The sequence below is a fragment of the Stenella coeruleoalba genome, assembly GCF_951394435.1.
Source record: "Stenella coeruleoalba genome assembly, chromosome: 6".
Taxonomy (NCBI): Eukaryota; Metazoa; Chordata; class Mammalia; order Artiodactyla; family Delphinidae; genus Stenella; species Stenella coeruleoalba.
In genome coordinates, this window is record NC_137151.1 from 66,377,543 (window position 1) to 66,402,826 (window position 25,284).

Sequence of the window (25,284 nt, forward strand, 5' to 3'; positions counted from 1 at the left end):
GGCAGAGGTTTTAAAAAGGTTTCTTAAGATTTTACAGATTCATATTTAGAATGCTGTGATTATAAGCCAGAAAGCTGTTGAAATTTGCTTTCATAACAGGACTCCATCTCTAACTTTTCTTGCCTCCTGATAGAGGGGTCTCTTGTCCTCTCACCTTCCAAAGTTTCCCTCTGGTTGGACACAGACACTTAAAGAATTTGAAGCTCCTCTAGATTTTTAAGTCTTGGCCTTAATTTCAGAGTACTATGAATTCTTTGCCTATAAATCACACCACTGGAGACTCTAAAACTCTGAAAAGCTTCATGCATTCCAAAAAGATTCTAAAAGAAAGCACTTTTCTGTATAACTTGGAAGGTAAGTGTGATAAAAACCTACATCATATGTGAATTTGGGAGTAATTATAGCATGGCTGGGGCCAAAATCAGCAAATTAAAGTTATTAGGAACACAGCCAGGGCCCCAGGTCCCCATGCCAAGGTGTGGGTAGTCAAAAGCAGAAGGCAGTCAAGGTCAGGCAAGTCAGGGGCCAGGACACAAAGTAAAGGAGCTGTCAGGTCAGAGAGACGCCCAAACCAGGGGTTTCAAGGTAGAGAGACAGGCAGGGAGTTAAAGGACTTCAGTTCCCTGGTTGGATTACAGCTCAGGTAATGCCAGAGTTTGTTGCTTGAAGAAAATCTGTGATCCTACTGAGGGCTTACTTTTACCTTCCACTCTTATACCTTGATTTCTCTCTTCTCTCTAGTTAGGTATCCATCTCTCCATCATTTGGCTTATTCCAAAAAGTATTTAAGGCCATTTAAGAAAATGCAGACTATGCAACGAGATGAAAACACATGAGGGAAGGAATTTGCATAGATAGAAAACAAACATAGGAAAAAGATTAAGCCAAGGGGAGGGTGATAAACAAAATGCACACCATACTTCCTTATTCACTCACGGACCACACATTTGTTTCTGAGCTTCCTAGCTGTCAAGGCAAAAATCCAAATAAAATCAGTTACATGATTTTCACAGTGTTCAGAAGATTAAAAACAAAAGCAGAGTGCTCAGGATAGGTAACGTAGTAAACAATGTTTTCACTATCATCTTCATGGTAAATCCAACAACGGTTTTTCAATGTAGATTGATATTATGACTATAAAGAAAAATTCAGTCAAAATTAATAAAACAGTGCAGTTCATATATATAGCTCTCTGGTGATTTGGCCTAATACAAGATTAATTTTTGGATTTTCTAGAGTAATAGATTAAATGCCCACTCTGGCTATAAGATGAAACACATCTAAAGTTAGTAAAGCATCTAATTTTAATTTTTAAGCTAACTTTAATCCATGTCATTTCCTGGTATACTCCCTGAGTTAAACAAATGGATTTCTAGGTAACTGATCAAGGTGGTTTATTGTTGGTTTTAAACTAGTTATATTTTTGTAGGATATCTGCTAGAAATTATGACTTGTTTTAGAATATTCTGAAGTAATCTTTTTCCACGGCTCATCTCTCACCTATTTCTTAACAGTTTTTGTCAGTTCTCTGTATATAGAAGTGAGCTTATCCTTTTCTCTGTCTCATGGGGGAGTGGAAGGACTGACGCAAGTGAGAGAAGGAAGTCCCAAATTCTATGAAAGCGTCATAGTAACTAGGGATCTGTAGTGAGTTCATAATTCTTAGTTCATGATGGATTCTCATCTGTGGAGTCAGGAATTAAAGAAAGGTCAATAAGAGCTATAACAGTCCTATATTGTTCTTAACAGGTTTCTTCTGGTGGTAGTAGTGTAAAACAGTGGCCAATGGACAGAGTGTTTGAAACAAGGAATCCTAGGAGAAACTGCAAATTATTAAATTGAATGTCGAGTAATATGGGGTTTATATGCTTAAAACTTTGCTTTTCTGTACGGTAACTCATTCAGTTTATGAATATTTCTGCCTATCGGTAACTCTACTACAACCTTGGTGGCTAGAGGGGATGAGGAGATAAATTTTAAAATGTAAGACACATTCATTATTCTTCAGTCTTACAGTCATCTACTTAGAAAGACATATGAAACATGTGAAAAATGTGTGTGTATAAAGGAGTACCAATGAGCAATACTGAGATGGAAGGAAAATATTTGTAACATATGTAACAGATAAAAAATTAATATCCATAATATATAAGGACCCCCTCCAAATAAGTAAGAAAAAGATAGTCCAGTTGAAAAAAGGATAAAAGATAGAAATTGGCATTCTACAGAAGAAATATAAATGACCATCGAAACATGATGCTCAAACTGTTCAAATCACTATACAGAGACATCAAGGAAGTGTGAAATAAAATAATGGGACACACTTGAGTTGCTTCATAGGGTGTGAAGGTTATCTGAATCCAGCTCTGCCCAGGTGAAGGTAACATGAGAGCTGGGGGACCTGCTGTTTGCTCAGGTGGTGGCACATCTCATTAAGCCTTCTTAATGTGAGAGATTCCTCCACAACAGAGTGTGGGCCTGGTGTTTAATGATGTGGACTTTTCATATGACAAGGCCCCCAAACATCTCATCTGGAGCTCCAGAGATAGCCTAGGAAAAGCTGACTGAGTTGTCCATATTTGAAGCGAGTATGTATGTCACCAAAATAGCATATTCGTAAGAGATCTTCAGAGGTAATTTTGACTGTATGTGTTTTTTTTTACTTTACCACTTCAGAACCTACACTCCACTCTCCTACAAGTAACATGTGATTTTACTGTGCCACTTTTTTTCACTCATTAGATTTGTTAAATAGGGAAAGACTGCTAATAACAAGTGTCGTGAAAATGTGGGGAAACAGGCATTACCATTGTCGATGGTAATATTGGTAGCCTTTTGGAGGGCAGTTTATCAGTATCAAAATCTCAATAAAAATACACTTTGGCACAGCAATTCTCTTAGAAATCCATCTACAGACATACTACAAAAGATCATTGAAGTGAATGTACCAGAATGTACCAGTTCATCACAGCAGTTTTTGTATTAGGAAAAACTCTCTTAAGTAGGGGAATGGCTAAACAACTATGATATATACATTCTGAGGAGTGATATGCATCCATTAAAAAGAATATATAGATCTGTATGTCCTGACCTGGAAAGATTTTAAACAGAGGTTTTCAAACTTTAGTGTGCATTAGAATCACCTGCAGGACTTGTTAAAACAGATTGCTGGGTCCTGTCCCCAGATTTCTGATTCAGGAGGTCTGGTGGGGGGCAGGGCAGAAAGAATTTGCATTTCTAAACAAGTCTCATGTGATAATGATGCTGCTGCTGGTATGGGGTCTACCCTCTGAGAACAGCTGTTCCAGAACTCAGCTTTCAATGAAGAAAACCAAGTTGTAGAGCATTATGTACAGTACGGTCCTAGTTACCACAAATCTCTGCATATTTGAATGGACATAAACTCATGGAAAAAGGCTCAGAAGATATACTATAGCAAACTGTTAACAGTGCTTCCCTCTGAGGAGAAGCAGCACTTTTGCTTTGATTCTATGCTTCTGTATTATTTCAATTTTTTACATGGAGGATATATTTATGTATTACTTATGTTAAAAAGAGAAATTATAAAAAGAAACAGTGGACTAATAAGTCTGTTCAGTAGTTTTGAGAGAAACAGGACTAGAGTTTGGATGAGAAAGACTGATACTGATGGGTGACAGGGCCACAGAATTCAAAGTGTCCATTTTGAATTTTGCTTAGCTCTCAGACTCTGGACACAAGGCCGCTTAGATCTGAGGCACCTGTTTACTTCTCCCAGAGCCTGTTCTCTCAGATTTTGGATTTGATGTTTCTACTTCTTGCTCTTAACTCAGTGCTGTTTCAACCTGTGCTATCTACTAACTTGCACAGTTTGGGGTCCTGTCCTTGTGGCCCTGCCCTGTGTGAAAGCCCTCCACAGCCTGGCAGTCATGGGTGGAGCCGCCACTTTGGGTCGCCTCCAGTTGTTGCAAGGTGTTGGGATGGGGTGGTAGCTTAGGGTAGGACTTTGTAGGGGTGAGGAGTCGGAGCTGTGACCTGAGGGAAGGGTGTCCTCGCCAAGGGAGCTACACCTCCTGGCTAGCCTTTGTATGAACTTAGACACTTGGTAACCGTCATCGTTTATTTCATCAGCCTTTCTTTAGTTGAATTTGTGTAGTAAATGTGAGAGAGGAGAAAGAAATGTGTTTTACTCCAACTGCCATTCCTGCTGCTACTACCAGTTCTACAACCATGGAGTTGTGTAACACTTCACCCTTTACACACTGTATCCACATGTATTCTCTCCTTAATTCTCAGACTCTGGAAGGAAGTGTTATACTTATTTTCTAGATATGGAAACTGAAGCCCGTAAAGATTGCTCCTAAGTAGCAGATTTGGAAATCACATCCAGTTTTTGTAACCTCAAGTCCAGGTCCAAGAATTCAGAAGTGAGAAGGACCTCTCCCTGTTCGCCTCAGGGTATTATTTTAGTATTTGTTAATGGGGTAAAGAAATGGGTGGGGGAATATAAAGGTGGTGAACATGTTTTAGCTCTAAAGCTTCTAATTGGAAAGTGGCATAATCTTAAATAGTTTCATTTTGTTTTTCAATAATGCACACATTTCCTTTCAGCAAAATAGAATTGTATAGGTAGCTCATAATTCTCTTGAATGGGGGGCCTCCAGTGTCTACAGATAGAGATAAATTACAGTGAGAGGACACTGAACCATGAAATGATTCTGTTAACATGTCCATCTGCCTAGAATATATTTTCAAATCTCCAGCAGAAGTGTCTAAATTATGAAGGGAGGTGGCCTAGCAAAGTTGATACATTGGTATTTGATACTTTTAACCTCCTCCATCTGCTGCTTCTGCTTGTGTCAAGCGTGGCCCAGTGGATGGAGTATGACATGGCCTAATGCTGAGTGGCTGGAATGCACCATTTTAACATGCAATGAACCCAGAAATTCCTTAAGCTATGTTATCTTGTGAAAAGCAAGGTATTAGTGCTACTTGTCTAGTCTAAGAAATTGCAGAAATTGCTAAGAGTCATAACGAGAATTTTTACCACAAAGAAAACAAATTTAATGAGTTCTCGCTTTAAGCCCCGTACGGATTCTGATGCTACCTACAATGGGATTTGGAAACCTTGCTTATAATTGCTTTTGCCTTTTCAAGTTGCTTTGAATGTAGTCTCAGAATTTGGGGTGGGGACTAGTAAGTTTGGGTGGCCTGTGTGTTCTTGGGTTTCCATGCACAACCAGGTGAGAATAGCTCTTTGTGTCTAGGAACCTTGCAGATGCCAGCTGACTGGTAGGGGACTGTTATTTTTCTACATTTTATTTTAATGCCTCTAGCACAGGTGACTTATCTTTCTAAATGAGAACAAAAGAGAATACTTCATTTTTGACTTGGCACATGGAATGGTTCTCTTCCAGTGGTTCTCAAAGCTTGGTCCCTGAACCAGTAGCATCAGCATCACTTGGGAGCGTGTTAGAAATGCAGATTCTCAGACCCTAGCCCAGACCTACTGAATCAGAAACTGGAGGTTCGGCCCAGTGATGTGTGTTTTAACAAACGCTGTGGACTATTCTCATGCTCCCTGAGGCTTGAAAACACCTGGGTGGGCCATTCTTCCTTGACTCCTTTCTAAGCCCTCTGCTGCCTTGGTGCAGGCCCTCATGAACCCTGACCTGAGCCATTGGAGCAGCCCCTCCCAACTGGTCTCCCTACCTTCAAGTCAACCTCTCCAATCCATTCTCCATGTCACTGTCGGCCTTCTTAATGGAATGCCAACCTTGTCTAGTCACTAGTGGAGCACTCAACACTGTAGAGGGAGCCCACGTTTCTCCCCTTTACTCCACTCATTTGCAAGGGGTGGCCCCGGGCAATGGATGCAGTAAGACCTTGGTAGTGATGGGGGCATGTGTGTGGGGGGTGGTAACCATTATGAGAAGGAATATTGGGTAACTGATCTTCCTTCCTTTTCTCTTAGATGAGCTTGTGTGGTGTGTATGTGTTTTCCTGGAGATCAACTTTATTTGCTATCTAAGACAGGATCAAGAGGGTCAAGATTCAAGAGTGGCTCTCTAAGAAAATCCATAGAGGCTGCTCAGTGTGCTTCTAGTATAAGCCTGAGGGCTGCCTTCAGATCCCTGAAGTCTGACCCGTCTCATGCAATGACCATCCAGGTGTTTAGGGTCAAAGCCTCAGCTGATAATTAACAGAGCAGCGTGGAGCAGTCCTTCTGCATTTCTCTCTTGGGAACTAGAGGCAAATGTAGGGATCTGAGAATTCTGGGACCCTGGGTCCTTGCTGTATATTATCCTAACAAACCTAGGATCTTCCTTTTGCCTCACATCCCTGAATGACCCATGATTGCCCACAGGATGTAGTCCAGATATCTTGCTACAGCCTATAAGGCCCTTCATATTCTGGTTCCAACTTGCTTTTTCTTGACACTGCCCAAATGCACCCTGCTCTCCACTCATATCAAGTTTCCTAAGGAAGACATGCTCTTTCCTAGTTCTCTGTGTTTTTCACCTACTGTATCCTTAGCCTGGAATGCTCATTGCCCTCTTCTCACATATTCCACATCTTCCACATTCCCCTTGGGCCCTGCCACTAACTACATGGTGACCCTCCTTTAAAACCCAGCTCATATTTCACCTCCTCTGTGAAACCTCCTTCAAACCCATCAGGCAGGATTGGGCTCGTGTATTTATCACGTAATGTTGGTCTAAGAAATACTTTCTGTGACAATTTCCTTATTTCCAGAGTAAGACATTCCCAAGCTTGAAATGCCCCCAATTTCCTGGGCCATAGGTGATAGTAAGAGGCCTGGAGACTCCACTTTGAATGGGGAGGGTGGCTGTGGAAGCCACAGTGTGGTGCTGGGCCAATCAGATTTCCTCTCTTAGAAATTTTAACTGAGACATAGAGAGTCTTCTAACTGCTGGTATAACATCAATATAGACTGGTTGGCTTATGAACAGCAGAAATTTCTCTCTCACAGTGCTGGAGGCTGAAAAGTCCAAGATCAAGGCGCTGGCAGATTCAGTGTGTCTGGTGAGAGCCCACTTCCTCATTCATGGACAGCAGTCTTCTCACTGTGTCCCCGCATGGACGAAGGGGCGAGGGAGGTCTCTGGAATCCCTTTCAAAAGGGCACCAGTCTCATTCATGAGAATTTTGCTCTCACGACGTAATCATCTCCCACAGACCCCACATCTAAATACCAACACATTAGGGACTAGGTTTCAACGTAGGAATTTTGAGGGGAAACAAACATTCAGTCTATAGCAGTATATGAGCTGAAAAGCTGGAAAGAGTTGGGGCTGGGATGGACATAATGGACCTATAGCAAGATGGATAAGTAGAGCCAGCTGAGGGGAGAGAGGGAGAGAGAGGAAGGAAAAGAGAACAGAGCTGACTAGGAGTCGGTGAGACAGCGTGGTTTAGGAGTATCATCCAAATTTCTTACCTTTCCTGTTCCCAGCCTGGTTCACTTGGGACCTGTCTGAATGTAATTTTGTGTTCTCAGGTTTATTGGAATGCTATAGCCTTAAATAAAACTCCCTTTGCTCAAGCTATTTGAAACAGATTTTTCTTCAATGCAAACAGGAGAGCTTTAACCAGCCCATCTCTGGGAGCTTTCTGAGGGAAGATAACGAGGCTTCTCCCCTTTGTATCTTTTGTATCCTGGTATTAGTAAATTTTGAATGAGTGAACTAACATTAGGCACTAAGGATGCCGCAGAGCATCTAGGAAATTATTCTGTAGAATCAAAACTGAAAGGTGTAGGGGAAGTTGGGCGGGGGTGGGCAGGTTGACTGCAAAGGAGCACCAGGCAACTGTTTGGAGTGATGGAAATGTTCCCTATCTTGATTCTGGTGGTGATTACATGTCTGTATATGTTTGTTAAAACACACACAGTTGTACACCAAAAAAGGGAGAGTTTTGCTGAACATAAATGATAACTCAATAAACTTGACCTAAATAAATGAATCAATTAGAAAGAAAAAAAAAGAGAGCAAAGTAAATTAAGATTTTCTCCATAACATATTAATTTCCTAATAAAGAATCTCAAAACATTTTTAATGTTTAGTTTATCCAATTCTCTTTTTCCTTTTTTCCTCTGCCCTTAGTCTCCAGATAATAGGGATTTGGAACATGATTTTGCTTTCTGGCATGTTCGACATTATTCAAAGTGCTGCCAAAATAGAAGGTACTAGTTCTCCACTTTCTACTTCTGCGTAGTGTTAGAAACAGGAGATTATGCCTGAAGAGAAATGCATCCACTCTCCTGAGCTCTAGGTTCTGCTGGACCCTCATTTAAACATTTTGCCTATTAACTATTTGATTTAAGGTCTTGAAGCAATATTGATTATACTATCCTAAGCCAGCATCTCCCAGACTTAAACACTGGTTCATAGGATGTTTAAACAGGGTAACTGAAAACAACAACAGTTACAGCTTATGAAGCTTGCTAGGGTCAAATGCATTTGGGAAATTCTGGTTTAAACAAAGTAAACAGGCCCTTCTGTTTTTGTTTTAGTTTTTCTGTTTTTTTAATTGAGGTATTATGACATACAACATTATATTAGTTTCAGGAGTTCAACATAATGATTTGATAATTGTATGTATTGTGAAGTGATCACTGCCATGAATCTAGTTAACATCCATCTCCATACATAGTTACAAATTTGTTTTTCTTGTGATGAGAACTTTTAAGATTTACTGTCTTAGCAACTTTCAGATATACAATACAGTATTATTAACTGTAGTCACCATGCTGTACGTTACATCCCCATGCTTTATGTATTTTATAACTGGATGTTTGTACCTTTTGATTCCCTTCACCCACTTCGGCAAACCACCCCCTTCCAATTCCTGCCCCTGGCAATCACCACCAATCTGTTTCTGTATCTATCAGCTTGTTTTTTGTGTTTGTTTTGGATTCCACTTAGAAGTGAGACCGTGTGTTTTTTGTCTGTCTTTGTCTCATTTCACTTAGCATAATGCCCTTAGGGTCTATTCACATTGCTGCAAATGGCAAGATTTCATTCTTTTTAATGGCTGAATAATATTCCATTGCATATATATATATATATATATATATATATATATATATATTTCATACACACACACACACACACCACATTTTCTTTATCCATTCATTTGTCCATGGACACTTAAGTTGTTCCCATATCTTGGCTATTGTAAATGATGCTGTGATGAACATGGGAACCGGATATCTTTTCAAGTTAGTGTTTTCATTTTCTTTGGATAAATTTCCAGAAGTGGGATTTGTGGATCATACGATAGTTCTATTTTTAAGGTTTTGAGCAACCTCCATACTGTTTTCCATTGTGGCTGCACCAACTTACATTCCACTAACAGCGTATAGGGTTCCCTTTCCTCCACATCCTCGCTAACACTTGTTATTTCTTGTCTTTTTGATAATAGCCATTCTGACAGGTGGGGTTTTTTTGTATAAATTTATTTTATTTATTTTTGGCCACGTTGAGTCTTCGTTGCTGCACGCAGGCTTTCTCTAGTTGCAGCAAGGGGGGGCTACTCTTCGTTGTGGTGCACGGGCCCAGTAGTTGTGGCACGCAGGCTCAGTACGTGTGGTGCACGGGCTTAGTTGCTCTACGGCGTATGGGATCTTCCCGGACCAGGGAACGAACCCGTGTCCCCTGTGTTGCCAGGTGGATTCTTAACCACTGTGCCACCAGGGAAGTCCCCTGACAGGTGGTTTTGATTTGCATTTCTTTGATAATTAGTGATGTTGAGCATCTTTTCATGTACCTGTTAGCTATCTGTGTATCTTCTTTGGAAAAATGTCTATTCAGATCGTCTGCTCATCTTTTAAATTGGCAGCAAAAAATGTTTTTAGCTATTGAGTTGTTTGAGTTCTTTATGTATTTTGGATATTAACCCCTTATCAGATGTAGTAAACAGGTTTTCTTATTTCAGGACTTCCTGATGTCTTGAATAGGGTCTATGAAATGAGATACTGCGATTTGCAAATGTCTTAGATTACTGCCAATCCCATTTCATCCAAAATTATCAGGTATTTCCATCCCCTTCCTACATCTTTGCTTTGGAACTTGATTTAATTGAATCATTACTGTTACTGTGACTTATTTCATGTGTACTATGTCCTAAATACTGTGTTGTTGCATTAATTTTATTTTGTTTTACTTTAGAAAGGCATGGAGCTAGGGCTTCTTGAACTTTTCATGTTTATGCCATATAACACATACATTAGTTAAGTACTAGCTTATTTTAAAAATAAGTCTTTGGTGCTTGTAAGGAAGGCTCATTGTCAGGACAGGAATGGTTTTCCTACCTTTTGTTTTGACTTCTGAGGCATCTTTCTTAAGGAATTGTTTCATGCTTTGCAGAAAACGCATAGTGCCATAAAACCAGTAAAATCTGTGCAGAAAACAGAACACACAATGAATGGGTTAAACCAGTGGGCATTCTGTGGGTGTAAAGGTAGAAATTTTCATCTTAAATAATAGTGCTTATATTTTGTTCACACAGGGAAAAATAAAACAAAAATAAGTACCTCTGAGTGATTCTGTATATAGTAACAGTGGTCATGGCCTTTAAATACTCCCCATCATTTATGTTTTTCTAACAGCAGAATTTTGTAATCTTTACTAAATCCAAGCTGCAATGAGTGAGGGCCTTGGAGGTGCCGTTCCATGCTTTTCTGTGCTAGCCAGTGTCATCTCCTGGAAGGAATTATTCATAGATCACTTGTAAATATTATTCCTAGAACAGTGATTGTCACTCTAGACAAATGAAGTGATACAAAAAGTTGGAATGGGTTTCCCATCTATACCTGCTGTCATAGAAGGAGACTTTCACTGAAGTCAGGAGTGGGTGGTATGGAAACTAATGTTGGTTCAAGACCTAAATAAACTGTTTCTAGTACAGCCGTTGAAATGGCAAATAAATGGGTAACATAGAGAACCTTGGACCGACATGAATGGGTCCTCTGTTACTGATAGACTACTTATTCATAAAACGCAAGCTATATTAATTCTGGTCTCATGATACCCTAAAAAGCTTTCTAGAGTAGAACTCATATGCTTATATTTATCTAAGAGCTTCCAGAGTCCACTTTGGTAAAATGAGGAAACATTTTATGTAGTCTGCAAACCCTGTAGCTTAAACAGTCCTGCCGTCTTAATCGTACAGTTTGCAGCTGTCATTAGGTTGTGAATATGGGCGTAGTCACGTGCCTGGCCAATTACAGGAAGCACAGGAATAGATCATCAAATCATTGCTGGAGCCTAAAGTGATGACCATCAAAAAGGCAAGTGGGAGTAGTTAGTATTCAGTTCTTCACAGGTGGATAAAATCATGCCTGGCCAGTATAGCCAATTACCTGTCTTGTAAACATAATTCTTTGATCTCCAGTCTCTTTTGTAGCAGCAATTTCCAGCGTAAATTTCACCAGCAGAAAAAGAGTCAGGACTCTGATACAAAGGGGCTGTTTTTGCTTTATAATTTATTTATTTATTTGGATCATAATTCTGTTTCTGGTTTCTGTATATTTTCGTCTAAAAGATGAGGACTGTTCTGTGAGCCCCCTCCCTGCCCCCCAGATATGGGCCATTTTATGCGTTATGTGGTAAATGGGCTCCAAAGGTAAATTGTTAGTATGCAAAACCTGCTGCTCAGCCAGGCAGGGGCGGCTAAGATACAGTGAGCATCAGCTCTGTTTGCTCTTGTGGAAAATGTCCTGCTGACAGGTCACTGCTGAAGCCCAGTGTCATCAAGCGGCACAGGCTCTCTTGCAGCCCCGGGTCAGAAGGCTCCTGCTCTCTCTGCTGTTGGTCAAGTAAGCGTCTGAAATGTGGGGCTCTGGGTGTACCTAGAAGCCCAGGCTTAGCAGTAGGTTTGAGGGCTTTGGAAGCACACATACTCTATTCTAATGATTGTTAGGGTTAATCACATCATTACCAGACTGTTTTTCAAGCATATCGTGCTATAAATAGGATTTCCCAAGAAGCTAAAATTTAATGGTGTTTTTCATTGACCATACTGCTTTGTGGTGACCTCTTGGGCAGTCAACATCTATGGCTGATGCAAAAAATAATAATAATAATAGTTACTAAATCAATATACATCAGTTGCTGGTTTTCAAAGAGATTCTTGCTTTGTGCCTAATGTAACTTGTAAGGGTAACTGTACTGTGGCTGAGTGTGATTGCACAAAGAACTCACTGAGCACTGCTTTTACAGATGAAAGCCGGTGAGAGGGAAGGGCGTCCTTTATGAATGGCTTCATCTATTCATGCACCTTAGGAAACGATGTCTTCTAGGCTGGTAATTTAAGGATAGCTCTGCTGGGAAGTAGGAATTTTGTTTTAACTGTACTGTTTTATCTGATTACAAAAGTAATATATGCTGACTGAAAAAATTAAGACATTACACAAATATATGTCTTATGGAGAATGAAAGCCTGCCTTAATCCTACCCCTCAGAGAGTAGCACTGTCAACAGTTTGCTGCACATTTGTCAGTATTTTTCATGCAGAATACACACACACACACACACACACACACACTCTTCTGCAATTTGCTTTCCCGACTAGCATTTAGAGAAAATGTATTTGAGATGGAAATGTTCTGATATATCATAAAAGAAACTAACTTTTCTATATGTTAGATTTTTCAAATTATGTTTGTGTTCCTGGAATAGGTTAAGATAGAGGCATTTTCAATGCCTATTTATCTCCATAATTATCCAAAGGCCCTGAGAGGCCATGGATGGTTTATTAGATAGATTTAGAAAGAATAACTTCAGTACTAAGCTTTTACCTACATAGTGGTCTTCCAAAGCATTACACAAAGCATTACAATTATTTGGAGACAATCTGTAGCCTTGGAAACAATATGGCAGTGGTGACATCAGCAGCAATTATGTGTAATTTTTATCCCCAATTTATCACCAAGGTAACCAGAGCAGGGCTTGAAATTTTAAGAATTTTAAAATCCTATATACAGCAAGGATGTAGGAAAGGATTATACGCAGGACCCCTTCTACGATTCATTCTGTTTCCCTTATAAAACAGCTCTTTGGAATTCAACTAGCACACATCTATTTTTGGCAACAGCTGAATGCTTTAGAAGCTATTAAATAAGAGTCCATATATCCTAAATACTAAAAAGAATTCATTATGGTGTTTAAATTTTATGATGTTCTTCCCTGTTAGAGTATCTTCTGCTTTAAACAGCAGTTATGGGACACACCCTTTTACAGAAGCAGAAGAAAGGGGACAAGTGGACCATCCTTTGGTCCTTTGTAGAGCAGGCACAAACTGGCTCATTCCTGAAACAAACAGCATTGTTACCACTAACAGCAATCATAATTGCCTATTCCTGGGTTATAAGACTCTGGTCAGTTCTCTGTGCAGATGTCAGAAGGCTGGAGGTGGGCAGTGGTGCCTCTAGTTGAAAATGGCAGTTAAAGTGGCACATTATGTTCAGATTATTGGGTCATTCCTGATAAGTTTGGATAAGTTGAATACTGATGCTGAGCAAATAAGTAAGTGAAAGAATGAATGAAAAATGCATAGATGTGCATCTTTATGCATTATTGCTACAATAAACTGACTCTTCAGTTTCCCAAGAATCCCTTTTGTCCTGCAGCTGAGCAGTTCTTGTGAATTCTTCACTCACATATTGTTTTTAGTTCCTTCCATAAGTAGAGAACTCCGTGAAACAAAGACCACAGCAATGACCACTCCACAGCTCCTTGCTGATATACAGGGGAAGAGTGTTCATACCATTCATCTATCTTCTTAAATCTAGGGGAAAGGACTGAAGGAGAGGCAGAGAGGAAATGCCTGTCCTTCTGGGATCTGTTCAATTTGAATGTCCACCGAGCACCCTCTATGTGCCCTTCCCACACAAAGCAGTGAATCTAACACGAACATTCAAGGGACCCAGAGTCTAGTTACGAAAGGCAGATATGTAAGTATAATTATTGGTGGAACTGTATGACATTCCCAATATTTAAATGTTTTTGACCTACAAACAGCAGCAGTCTCTTGTGGTTCAGCCCAATATGTGTCAGTGTGGCAGTTATGATAACAGAGAAGTATTCGAGTCCAGTGGGGGTGTCCAGAGGGAGTGTGGAGCAGGGAGGGAGAGAGGCAGACAGAACAGGGAATTTTTCTGAGGCCTTCCCAGAATTTTGGTGAATGATGGGGAGAAGAAGAAAGAGAAAGGAAACTTTGGGAAAGGTGTTTATGGTAACATGATTTATTCCCGAAAGAGAGTGGCCTAGGCTTTTTAATTTTTAAAAATTTATTTTTTTTTGTTTATTTATTTTTGGCTTGTTGGGTCTTTGTTGCTGCACGTGGGCTTTCTCTAGTTGTGGTGAGTGGGGGCTACTCTTTGTTGCGGTGTGCAGGCTTCTTATTGCGGTGGCTTCTCTTGTTGCGGAGCATGGGCTCTAAGCGTGTGGATTTCAGTAGTTGTGGCATGTGGGCTCAGCAGTTGTGGCTCGTAGGCTCTAGAGTGCAGGCTCAGTAGTTGTGGCACATGGGCTTAGTTGCTCTGTGGCATGTGGGATCTTCGCGGACCAGGGCTCCAACCTGTGTCCCCTGCATTGGCAGGCGGATTCTTAACCACTTCGCCACCAGGGAAGTCCCTTAAGTTTTGATTTCATTATTGTGTTAAATATATAAAACATACAGAAAAACTTAGAAAATAATATGACACTTGTGAATCTCCTACATCTGCTTGAATTCCTCTTCCTTAAATGAATAAAGTGTAATAAATAGAGGTAAAGGACCTCTACCTATCTCATTCCTCTCTCTCCTTTCCTATAGGTGACCATCACACTAAAATTGGTGTGTATCTTTCCCATGAATTTTTGCAAACTTTTATTGCATATGCATATATTAATAAAATAGTACATTGTTTGATTCTTTTAAAATGTTACATAAACTGTCTCATACTATACATATTCATTTGTAGCTTGCTAAACATTATGTTTTTGAGGTTTATCCATGCTGATGCATGTAGATCTAATTTGTTCATTTTACCTGCTGCATAGTATTCCATTATACAAATACATCATACTTTATCCACATTCTTATTGATGGGTGTCTACATTGTTACTACAAACAAGATTGCAATTGTCTTCTTGTGTACATGTACAGTGAGGATTTCTCTGGAGGACATACCTAGAAGTAGAACAGCTATGTTATTGGATATGCACATCTTCAATTTAAACAGGTATTAGCAACTTGCATTTCAGCGTGTTTTTTTATTTGTCTTTATTAATTTATGGGAACGTCTTATAGATTATGGATACTAGTTCTTTATTGTTTTATGTATTGTAAATATCTTCTCTAAGTCTGTGGCTTGTATTTATCTTTATTATAAGACATCTTCATTTTTGAAAAATAGCTGGGAATAGAATGCCATGTTGAGAGCTCTTTTTTCTCAGTATGTTGAAGATGTTATTCCAAAGAATGCTGGCCGTCTGCTCCAAGTCTCTATCTGAAGCCCACCTCTGCTAAGCCAATGGGCTTCACCCATTTCGGGGGTCCTGGGCTCATAGGAGCCTGCTGAAAATCATGTAACCTTCTGCCTAGAAAATGTATAAAATGTTGCCTATTAGTTTGAGAGATTGTGCATGCTCAGAAGCTCATCCATGGCCCCAGGTTAAGAAGACTTGTTATAGGCCCTCCAATGGTGGGAGGTCTTTCCTTGTGGGAGGCAGACCCTATCTTTCCATGTAGAATTTTGACCCTTTTCCCATTTCTAAGCTGCTACTCTGAGGAGCAGAGCACTGGATTGTGTGTGGGTTGAGTACTTCTTTTGTCCTTCCAGTCTAAGGAGTAGCTGAAAGAGTAAGGAGTGGCAAAAAGAAGAAGTTGGTCTAAAGCAGAAGAGATCTGTAAAGGACAGTCTATGTGGAAATTGAAGTGGAAATATAAGTTGCTAAGATGTTACTTATCCATCTGTGTAACCACTGGTGGCTAGTGGTACATCTGTACCCACATGGTATACAATAAGAAGGGTGTTTGAATGGGCTTTCCAGTATGAATTATTTAGATGTCTACACATTAAAGCAGACCTATTATAGAAGATTCTTGTTATCCAGGTATTGGGAAGCTGAAGGATAGCATTGTGGGGGATTAAAAGGAGGTTACAGAACTGAGCAGGGGGCTGTAATGGGGAGGTATCAGGGTCTTCATGGGCCATGAGACCACTCTTCATAGCCCAGAGTAGTGCAAAACCTTTGCACCAATTTGTCTCCTTTGCATATTGAATAGGATTATTAATAGGAGGCGGTCCCGGGGGGAATACACAACTACTTCATCTTCAACAAACGTATTTGGCATCCTTCATGACTGAGGCCCTCACTGGGTGCTGGGATATAAAAATTCACCTTAGGAAAATATTCATTCCCCATTCCCTCTCCCGCATTGTTGCAACAGACGGTTAAGAACGTGTGGTTGTTCTCCTTACACCTTGCAAAAGGAATTGAGCTAAATTATAGCTTTCCATTTATAAAACAGTGGTAGTCTAAAGCTGCAGAGTGCAAAATTCAGAGATTGCCATAGTAATTCTGCTTTTCTCAGGAAGTAATTGAAAAAAGGCACTTTTTACAAAAATAGAATATTGATGTCTATAAAGGAATTAATTTACTGACTGATAGAGGGGAAAGACAAAAGATGAGCCATTGAGCTGCATTTTAATGTGATTGTGATTATCCCCAGGGTGGCAAGCAGCTTAAACTTGTTCTTTTATTTTTGTAGCAAAGAGCACATTTCAGCTTGGTTTGTGTATAGAAATAGTTTCCAGAACGATATAGCGTAATAAGGAATTAGCACATTTGGTAAAACACTGAAAGGCTCCACTTTGTTTCTTGCCATTATCAGTTCGACGAATGTTACAATTGCTTGCAGGATATTTAATCGCTGTTCATGATTAGCACAGCAGCAATACAATAGGAATAGCTTGTGAGCGTACTTTTAGCAAGGAAATCTAGCCTTTCACGGGTGCCATCATGAGACCAAAGACACAGATATATGAAGGAAAAATGATTAGGTGAGCAAATAATAATTATGGTAATCATGTCCTAAAAATACTATTTGGAGAGTTGATAGAATTTTGATGAAGGCTTATGAATGTGTGTACTTGTAAATGTGTTGATATAAATATATGCCATATATATTTCAGGGCTTGTTCTCTGTGAATTTTCTTCCAGAGAATTAGAATCATTCCAGGGGTAATTTGTTTTATTTCCAGATCAGGTCCCAGGTGGCTAAAGAGTAATCCAAATGAGTGAATCTCAGACAGTGAAATATTGGGTCCTGTGACGGGAATGGGGAGGGAACTTGAGGATACGGCCCTCCCCAGAGACCAGCCAGATCATACCCCTGGTACGGTTGGTCTTAGATGGGAGGAAGTGAGAATAATATGGTTCTTCCCTCAGGACTGTTTTCTTTTTAACAAGAGAGGCAAATCCTTACACCAAAGGACTAGAACTCTAGGAGAAAATCTCAAGCAAGATAACTTGCCATGGGAGTTCAGGATGGTTGGTGACTAGGAGCTGTCTCTAGCTCTACTTAGGATTTATATCTCTTACAATGTTTCTTATGCTCTGGAACAGTACATTTATGTATCTGCTTTCCCTACTAGATTATGAACTCATGGAAGGAAGGATAGTGTCTTAATTATCTCTGGAGCTATAGGCCTAGCACAGTGCCTGAAATAGAGAGAATGGGAAATAAATGCCTGAATGATTAGCTTATTAAATGAATGAATCCACTGAGGCAGGCTCATGTCCCATTTTCTAGGACCATCCTTGTTCCCTGGACATTGCCAGTGGCTTGGCTGACATAACAGTTACCTTCAGTGCTACCGTGACCCTTAAAATAACTTACCAGTAAGTTTCTTTTTTCTTAAAAAAAAAAGAAGAAAGAAACGGAAAATATTCACTGAATGCTTATGGTAAGCCAGGCATTGAGCTGAGCACTTTACATATTATTATGTACATTTAATCCTTCAAAACCCTTGAAGAGTAGGTGCTATTAATATGCCCACTTTTTTTTTTTTTTTTTTTTTTTTTTTGCGGTACGTGGGCCTCTCACTGCCATGCCCTCTCCCGTCGCGGAGCACAGGCTCCGGACACGCAGGCCCAGCGGCCACGGCTCACGGGCCCAGCCGCTCCACGGCATGTGGGATCCTCCCGGACCGGGGCACGAACCCGTGTCCCCTGCATCGGCAGGCGGACTCTCAACCACTGCACCACCAGGGAAGCCCCTATGCCCACTTTTTAGAGAAGGAAACTGAGGCTCAGAAAGGTTAGCTAAGATTTCATAACTAGCAAGTATTAGGGCCAGAATTTGCAACCAAGCAGTTTAGCTTCCATTTCTTTTCCTTTGTTCCCAGGACATTGAGTATAGATGGAAATGAGCTCAATTCTGGGATTCCAGAAATAAGGGTAAAAAGCTTTTTAGTGTGGGAGAGGCTAGTAAGGAAAAAAGATACATCCCTAGATCACAGGAAGAATTATCTAGGGTCTTTGATGAGATCTAAAAGCCTAGGAAGTGTCTCCTGAATATCAAAAAACATTTGTGCTTGCCTTGTTAGGATGAGATTATAAAATCTCGGTGTGGCAAAAGTCTTGAATACTCTCAGTGGTATGGCATGCACTAATAAGGGGACTCACTGTTGTGTTGCATTTGCAGTTTTTTAAAGCACTTTCATATCTTGTTTCATCTGATTCAACCCCCTCTGAAGTATGGAGTGCATAGAGCTGGTCAATATCCCAGTTCCCTTTGTCTGGGCACAGGGTCAGATTGCATTCACCTATGCCTTTGAAATTGCGTCTGACCATGTGAGTTGCTTTGGCCAAGGAAATGTGAGTGGAGGTAACACGTGACATTTCTGGGTGGAAGCCTTTGAAAAGCGAGTTACATGTTCTCTTTCCCCTGACACTCGGAGGGACAACGTTCTTGATAGTGTGCCTTGTCAGCTACACGACCGATATGGGTATGGCCTGTATTAAAAGAATGGAGTCATAATCTGCATGGAAGCACCTCCCTTACTTCCTACCATACTAGGTGGCTTAGGGCCACAAGAGAAGACTCATTTCCAACCCTCAATCTAAGGATATGTCATTTTCTAAATCCTTACCATATGGCATATCTTATGCCAACCCCTGCCCGCCAACCATGTCCCTCTGGGGAGTAGTAATGCAGAAGGTGCTGGTGTCCCTGGAAGGTTGGTAATAAGGGCACTTGGTGGCTGGGCCAGAGTGGCAGAATAAGGGACTTAGTGCTACAGATGTGAGAATACCTATTTCTCCTCTTTTCACCTTCGGGTTTTAAAAAGTAGAGGGTCAAGCACTATAGGAAACAATAAGAATGACAAGATTGAAACCAATTCTTGCTGGCTTTTCATCTTGGCACATCTAATCTGCAACCAACTTCAACTAGTGCTCATAAAACAAAAGTGAGGTAGACATCAGGGTATTCTTCTGCCTTTTGAGATTCAGCACCTTACATCTTAAATGACTTATTTGGTAAGACTTAAGAGTTAGGGTTTGTTTTTGTTTTTATAGTCCTCCATCTCAAAACTAGCAAAGAGTGAAGATGAACCAGATTTCCACATGTGACATCTCTTGGAGATTCAAAACGAATCTGGAGAAGAGGTGCTGAATTACAAAGAGAGGGTTTCTTCAGCTAGTTGATGTACCGTGGTGGGTGCTGGCATGCAGGCACACCAGACTCTTGCAGGCTACATCTGTGCAGGCGGCCTGTGGAGAAGACATCTCAGCCTAGGAAAGATGCTTCATCAGACAGGGGAGCTGGAATCAACTGGATGGCAATGAGAGTAATTTCCCTGAATGTTAAACCAATCTTCTTGTCAGTGTGTGGTGATCCCTTCCTCAGCTGAACTGGAAAGACCACAGGACCCTTAATTATCTACACCAACTGCTCAACCAGGTTTTATTTTGGGGACTGAAGACCTAGGAAAAAGCATCCTAGTTGACTAATGAAGATATCCTAGACTTGAATAAATTACTTAGTCCTAATAACATATTAGGGTGTCGAATTTGGGGATGTTGATATTTTAGGTTACTTTATACATCAAGTGATTTATCTGAAGTTTGAGGGAATCATAGTCCCTCAAACTGAATTGATAATGGTTATAGATTATCCTATTTTTGTATACTTCTGGGTACAAAACACAGTCCAATTAAGGTGGAATGTTACTAAGAAATTTTTCTGCATTCAAACTGTTCTGCTAAATTCAATTTACGCTTAAAATGATCAGAAGGGGAAAGAGGCAGAATCCTTTAAAGAGAATGCCCTTCGCCGGAATCCCAGCTTCCATCAAGAAACAAAACAGCGGTTGGGAGTTGCTGGGTTGTTTCATGACTAATCTTCAATAGTCTACTTGCTATAACAGATGATAGTTATCATGAGCAATCGTTTCCTGATTGTGTGGTGCAGAGTCACGCGGCAGGTGATGGTGGGGACACACCAGCCCAGTATTTCAGGGCCTTTTTGTGTGTCAGGGTCTGTGACACACAAAAGAGGAGAAAGCCTATAGGAAACAAGCAACACAGAACTGCCACTTAGGCTGAGTGGAAGCAGGAGCCTGAATTTTCCCTCTTAGGGGCTGGCTAGATAATTAGAGCCAGCAGCAGGAGGCAAATTAAAGCCTTACCGGGAAATTCTAAATAGGTAGGTGTTTGTGAGCTTTGGATACTTCTCTGAAGCCCTGAAGCAAGACTCAAGTGTGGGAGCAGGCATCAGCAAGTCTTCCCACCAAGCTGGACGTGTCCTTCAGCAGCTCTGAAAATTCCTCTGACCCACAACGCTGCCATAGAGAATGAGATCGACAAGACTTCTGATTTTAAAAAAGGAATAGGCTCAATGAGTAATAACAGTTGAAGCTGAAATTGTGTGAATAGAATTCTTATTTTGTATTTGGTCTTGTATTTCTTTAACTCTTACTCCAACTGGTATTTTCTCTTAGAGTTAATATATGAATGTTAGTTAACATGATTATGAAGAGTTTTAAATGGAAAGAAAAATTATATGGGATGGAAGTACTTATTTTAAATAAAAACAGAATTAGTTATCTGTTTTCTACAATTTAAATGAGCTAGCTATGTTTGGGACTGTGTAATCTCAATCAGTAGTACTTCCCATAGTGGGAACAGCCCCAAATTCAACATGGGATTTCAAAGGGACTAACTTAACTAGTTCTTAGAGCAGTGGTTCCCAAACTTCTTCCTGCCTCCAAACTCCTGAGAGGTGTAACATATACTACTACTAAAAGGAGGGACTTTCCGTAGTTGTGAAGTTCATCCTAGTAAAAGCCCATGGCAGGGGTAGGGGAAAGGGTATTATCTGGAGAGCATGAAGCGTGTTTCGTTTTAAATTGTTCACTCTCCATCAATGAGATCACTGCTTTAGAGAATGGGTCCTTGCAAAAACAACTCTTAGATGCTAATCTCTCAGATGTTGAGCATTTTTTAGGAGAAAGAGTTAAAATGTAGAGGTATTGACTATGAGGCAAGGATGAAGGCAGCTTTGGTGTCACGATGCAATTACAAAAAGCAGATAGTTTGACCCAATACTAAACCTTTTTGATCACTTTATTGTTTGATTGGTTTTTCTATTATAAAAGGACTATGGGGCTTCCCTGGTGGCACAGTGGTTGAGAGTCCGCCTGCCGATGCAGGGGACACGGGTTCATACCCCGGTCCGGGAAGATCCCACATGCCGCGGAGCGGCTAGGCCCGTGATCCATGGCCGGTGAGCCTGTGCTCCGCAACGGGAGAGGCCACAACGGTGAGAGGCCCGCATACCGCAAAAAAAAAAAAAAAAAGGACTATGATTAGGTCCTTGTTATAAAAAGATTGTGAGATACTAAGTACTGTAAATCTCTCTATTAGAGGTAGCTCCTGACTACAGCTTGGTTTATATAATCTCAGACATTTTCTAGTGTATGTATGTATGTATTTATGTGTTTGTGCACCCTGAGTTTTTTCTTGTGCACATACTAATATATATTTATACACACACACACTTTTGTAAATTTGCTTTTTCACCAAAATATGATCATACCATTTGTATTTTACTAACTTTTATATTTTTCACTTAACAATTTCATCAAAGATATCTTTCCTTGTCAGGTCTTATATAGATCAACCTATTCTTTAAAATGGCTGTGTTGTGTTCTGTAGTACAGAAGTTTTATAATATATTTAACTTTTCCCTTAGAGATGAATATTTTGGATGTTTGTTATTTAGATTTTTAGTCCGTCTGGAACTTATTTTATGATTAATTCAAGTAAGGATGTAATTAGATTTATTAAAATGTGAATAACCTATTGTCCTAATACCATAGGACATATCCTCCATTCTCTACCATTGTTAAGGATAGTTCATCCTTTTCCAGTGAAATGTCTATTTATCCCACACTGAAATATCACATATACATGGGTCTGTTTCTGACCTTTCTATTCTGTTCCGTGTTTAAAACAGTACCATACTGTTTTAATTACTTTACGGTACATTTTTTTAGCTGGCAGGGTGAATCCTCACTTTTTTTCCAATATATTTCTGGCTATTTTCCCACATTTACTCTTCCAGAGGCTATTCACAGTAGAATGTGGCAATGATAATGTCAGAGGCAATTTCCTTCAGACTAGAACTGAAGATTATTTAGTCCTGGTCCAACCCTTGTACTTCTCGTTTCCTAACCTTGTCACCAAGCATTATATCAAGGCTTTAGTAATAATGGGGGGAAAGAGATACAGACTTCCCTCTGTCTGCTAATTAATACCTTCCTAGGACACTTTCCCCTTGCCCATCACTCAAGTAGTCCCAGCCCTGAGATCCTGTAAGCTTTTGTTCCACATATTTATTGTTGCATAACAAATTACCCCAAACCTTCGTGGGTTAAAACAACAAACATTTTATTACATTTCGTGATTTTGAGATTAGGAATTTGGGCAGAGTTCAGTTGAGTGATTCTTTTATTTCACATGACATAACCTGGGGTTACCTAGTGGTATTCTGCTGGTAACTGGTCCAGTCTGCAGGGTCCAAGATGGCTTCACTTGCATGCCTTGTGCCTTGGTGGGAATGTCTGGAAGCCTGGGCTCAGTTGAACCCCTCTCCTTATGCATGTGGTCTCTGCAGCAGGGTAGTTATCTACATGGCTGTTCAAGGCTCTACGAGCAAGTGTTTCAAGAGACGGGAGGTGAAGGCTGCCATTCTTTTAAGGTCTGGTTTCCCAAACTGGCACTACATCACTTTTGCAAGAGTCTGTTGATCCAAGTAGTCACAGAGCTGGCCCGGATTCAAGGGGTGAGGGCATGGATCCCACTTATTAATAGGGGCATAGACCCCACAAAACATTTGCATATGGCCGTTTCTAATGACTTATTTTGGGCATGCTTCCACAGCATTTAGAACTTCCAAGTCAGAACCATGTGAAGCCTTTCTTCATTATTTTATGAACTCCATGGGTGTACATACACAGTTTGTGTGTGTGTGTGTGTGTGTGTGTGTGTTTGTGTGTTTGTGTGTGTGTGGTGGGGAAGTTCAAACTCAAACAGTCTAACCTTGGAAATACTGGCCATTAGTTTGGCTTGTGATTTTCAAAGTGTCCTTGTCAAGTAGAGTTCAGTTGGCTGGAGCACTGCATTCATGACCCCAAGGCCAGGGATGTGGTCCTCATGTGAGATGGGAGGACTTCTGCATTTCTGACCCCACATTAGCCCATCTGCCATTACATGTCTGGATGCCAAGTGACAGCATGGACAGATGACCATTTGGGGAAAAGCAAACCCAGGTTCTTCTCTAGTTGGGTCTGTGATGTCATCTTAGTACATGAAGAGTCATTAGGTACCCACGTACATTTTGTACATTTGAATAATCTATTAAAAAAACTTTTTTAATTATTATGTTTATTGTTTTTTGCAAGTAGCTCTGTGTGTTCTCAGGCAAATGGAAATGGGGAAAACACTTCTTTTACACTCATTCATTCACAGGTGATATAATCTTTCTTCCATTTCAAAATCCCTGTGATTTACCAGGTCTTTTATTTTAGGTTGATCACAACATTCTCTGCTTTTCTCTTGACCAGTGACTTGAAAAGGCATATGTACTTTCACTACAGAATAGGGTGCTCAGAAACAGGTGGTGAATTATGCCTTTAATGTGAGAAAATTAAAATGATCTGTTCAGCGAGTCAGTTTTCGTCCCAGTGTACCTTTCTTCCTATTATCAATATGATAGAGAATTCATTGCATGTCAGTGGCATGTATGACTCTAAAGCTGTCAAATCCCATTAATTTAGGCTTCCCATCCCCCCACATGGCCTTGAAGTGTGAGGGCAAGACCCTTTGTGTCACAGGTGGAGGGAATGGTTTGTCTCAACTGAAAATGGGAAGTCATTCTTTTATGTGCCCGCTCTGGCTCACAATGAGTACTCGATAAATATTTTTTGAGTGAATGGCTAGGGCAATGATTTAAATGTACTGGCCTCCTGTTTCCAGTCTTTTGTTTGCCCTGTTGAACCCCATTGTCTCAGAACATACAGTGATAATAGACTATTCTCAGTTTCTGAGAAAATGTGAATGTTCTATTCCAGCAACATTGCAAGGGGATGCTGTAATTGCTGTACGCGGTGCCCTGTGGAGGCCTTTCTGGCATTCAGAAACCTGAAAGCAAAAGTCAAAGAAATCATTGCCTCCTGTAATTATTTTTGTAGCCATGTTGCTGAGGGTAAGACATGGACACCTCCCTTCTCTGTGTCTGCACAAAGGCACCTCCCCGGGCCTGGTGGGAATAGATCTCTCTCTCCCACCAATATTTACATCAGTGGATGTGCAGAAATCACTGCTCCCACAACAGTCTTGACTTGTGTAGGGGTCATGCTTCCTTCTCCTTGATCACAGACAGAATCTTTAGTGCTGGGCACACTCTGGGTGTATGTCGGTCTCTGGGCTTCAGTGTCCAAGGGGCTGGGTTCAGACACTCACGTTGATTTCATTTCTCATCGTCTCTCAAGAATCCTTTTATTCCTTGATGTATTAAAAATACCATCTTAGTTCTGTATTATGGTTAATGACCCCTTCTCACATTCCTACAGACTTTTCCCAATTAGGCTATCACACTCCTCCCTTCCCCAACCTTCAAGAAAGACAACACGAAAAGCCACCCCAACAAGCTTGTTCTTTTAGAAGGGACCACGAATTCAAATATAGTCAGAGACCACATCTAGCCATGAAAGTCTTTTCTAGCT

At 40.4% G+C, this 25,284-nt stretch overlaps 1 protein-coding gene across 14 annotated transcripts in view; it reads left to right on the plus strand.

The window, feature by feature from the left end:
* The window catches only part of MYO3B (myosin IIIB), a 506,873-nt gene that overhangs the window by 139,944 nt on the left and 341,645 nt on the right, over nt 1–25,284 (plus strand). The window contains exon 1 of one of the 14 annotated variants that reach the window (XM_079925174.1): nt 15,067–15,228. The exons of 12 other annotated variants lie outside the window; for them this stretch is intronic. In XM_079925174.1, the coding sequence (XP_079781300.1) occupies nt 15,092–15,228 (137 nt within the window). In that variant the 5' untranslated portion in view covers nt 15,067–15,091. Of the gene's footprint in view, nt 1–15,066; nt 15,229–16,469; nt 17,053–25,284 lie in introns of those variants that run through there. One more of the 14 variants, XM_079925175.1, reaches the window with a different exon arrangement.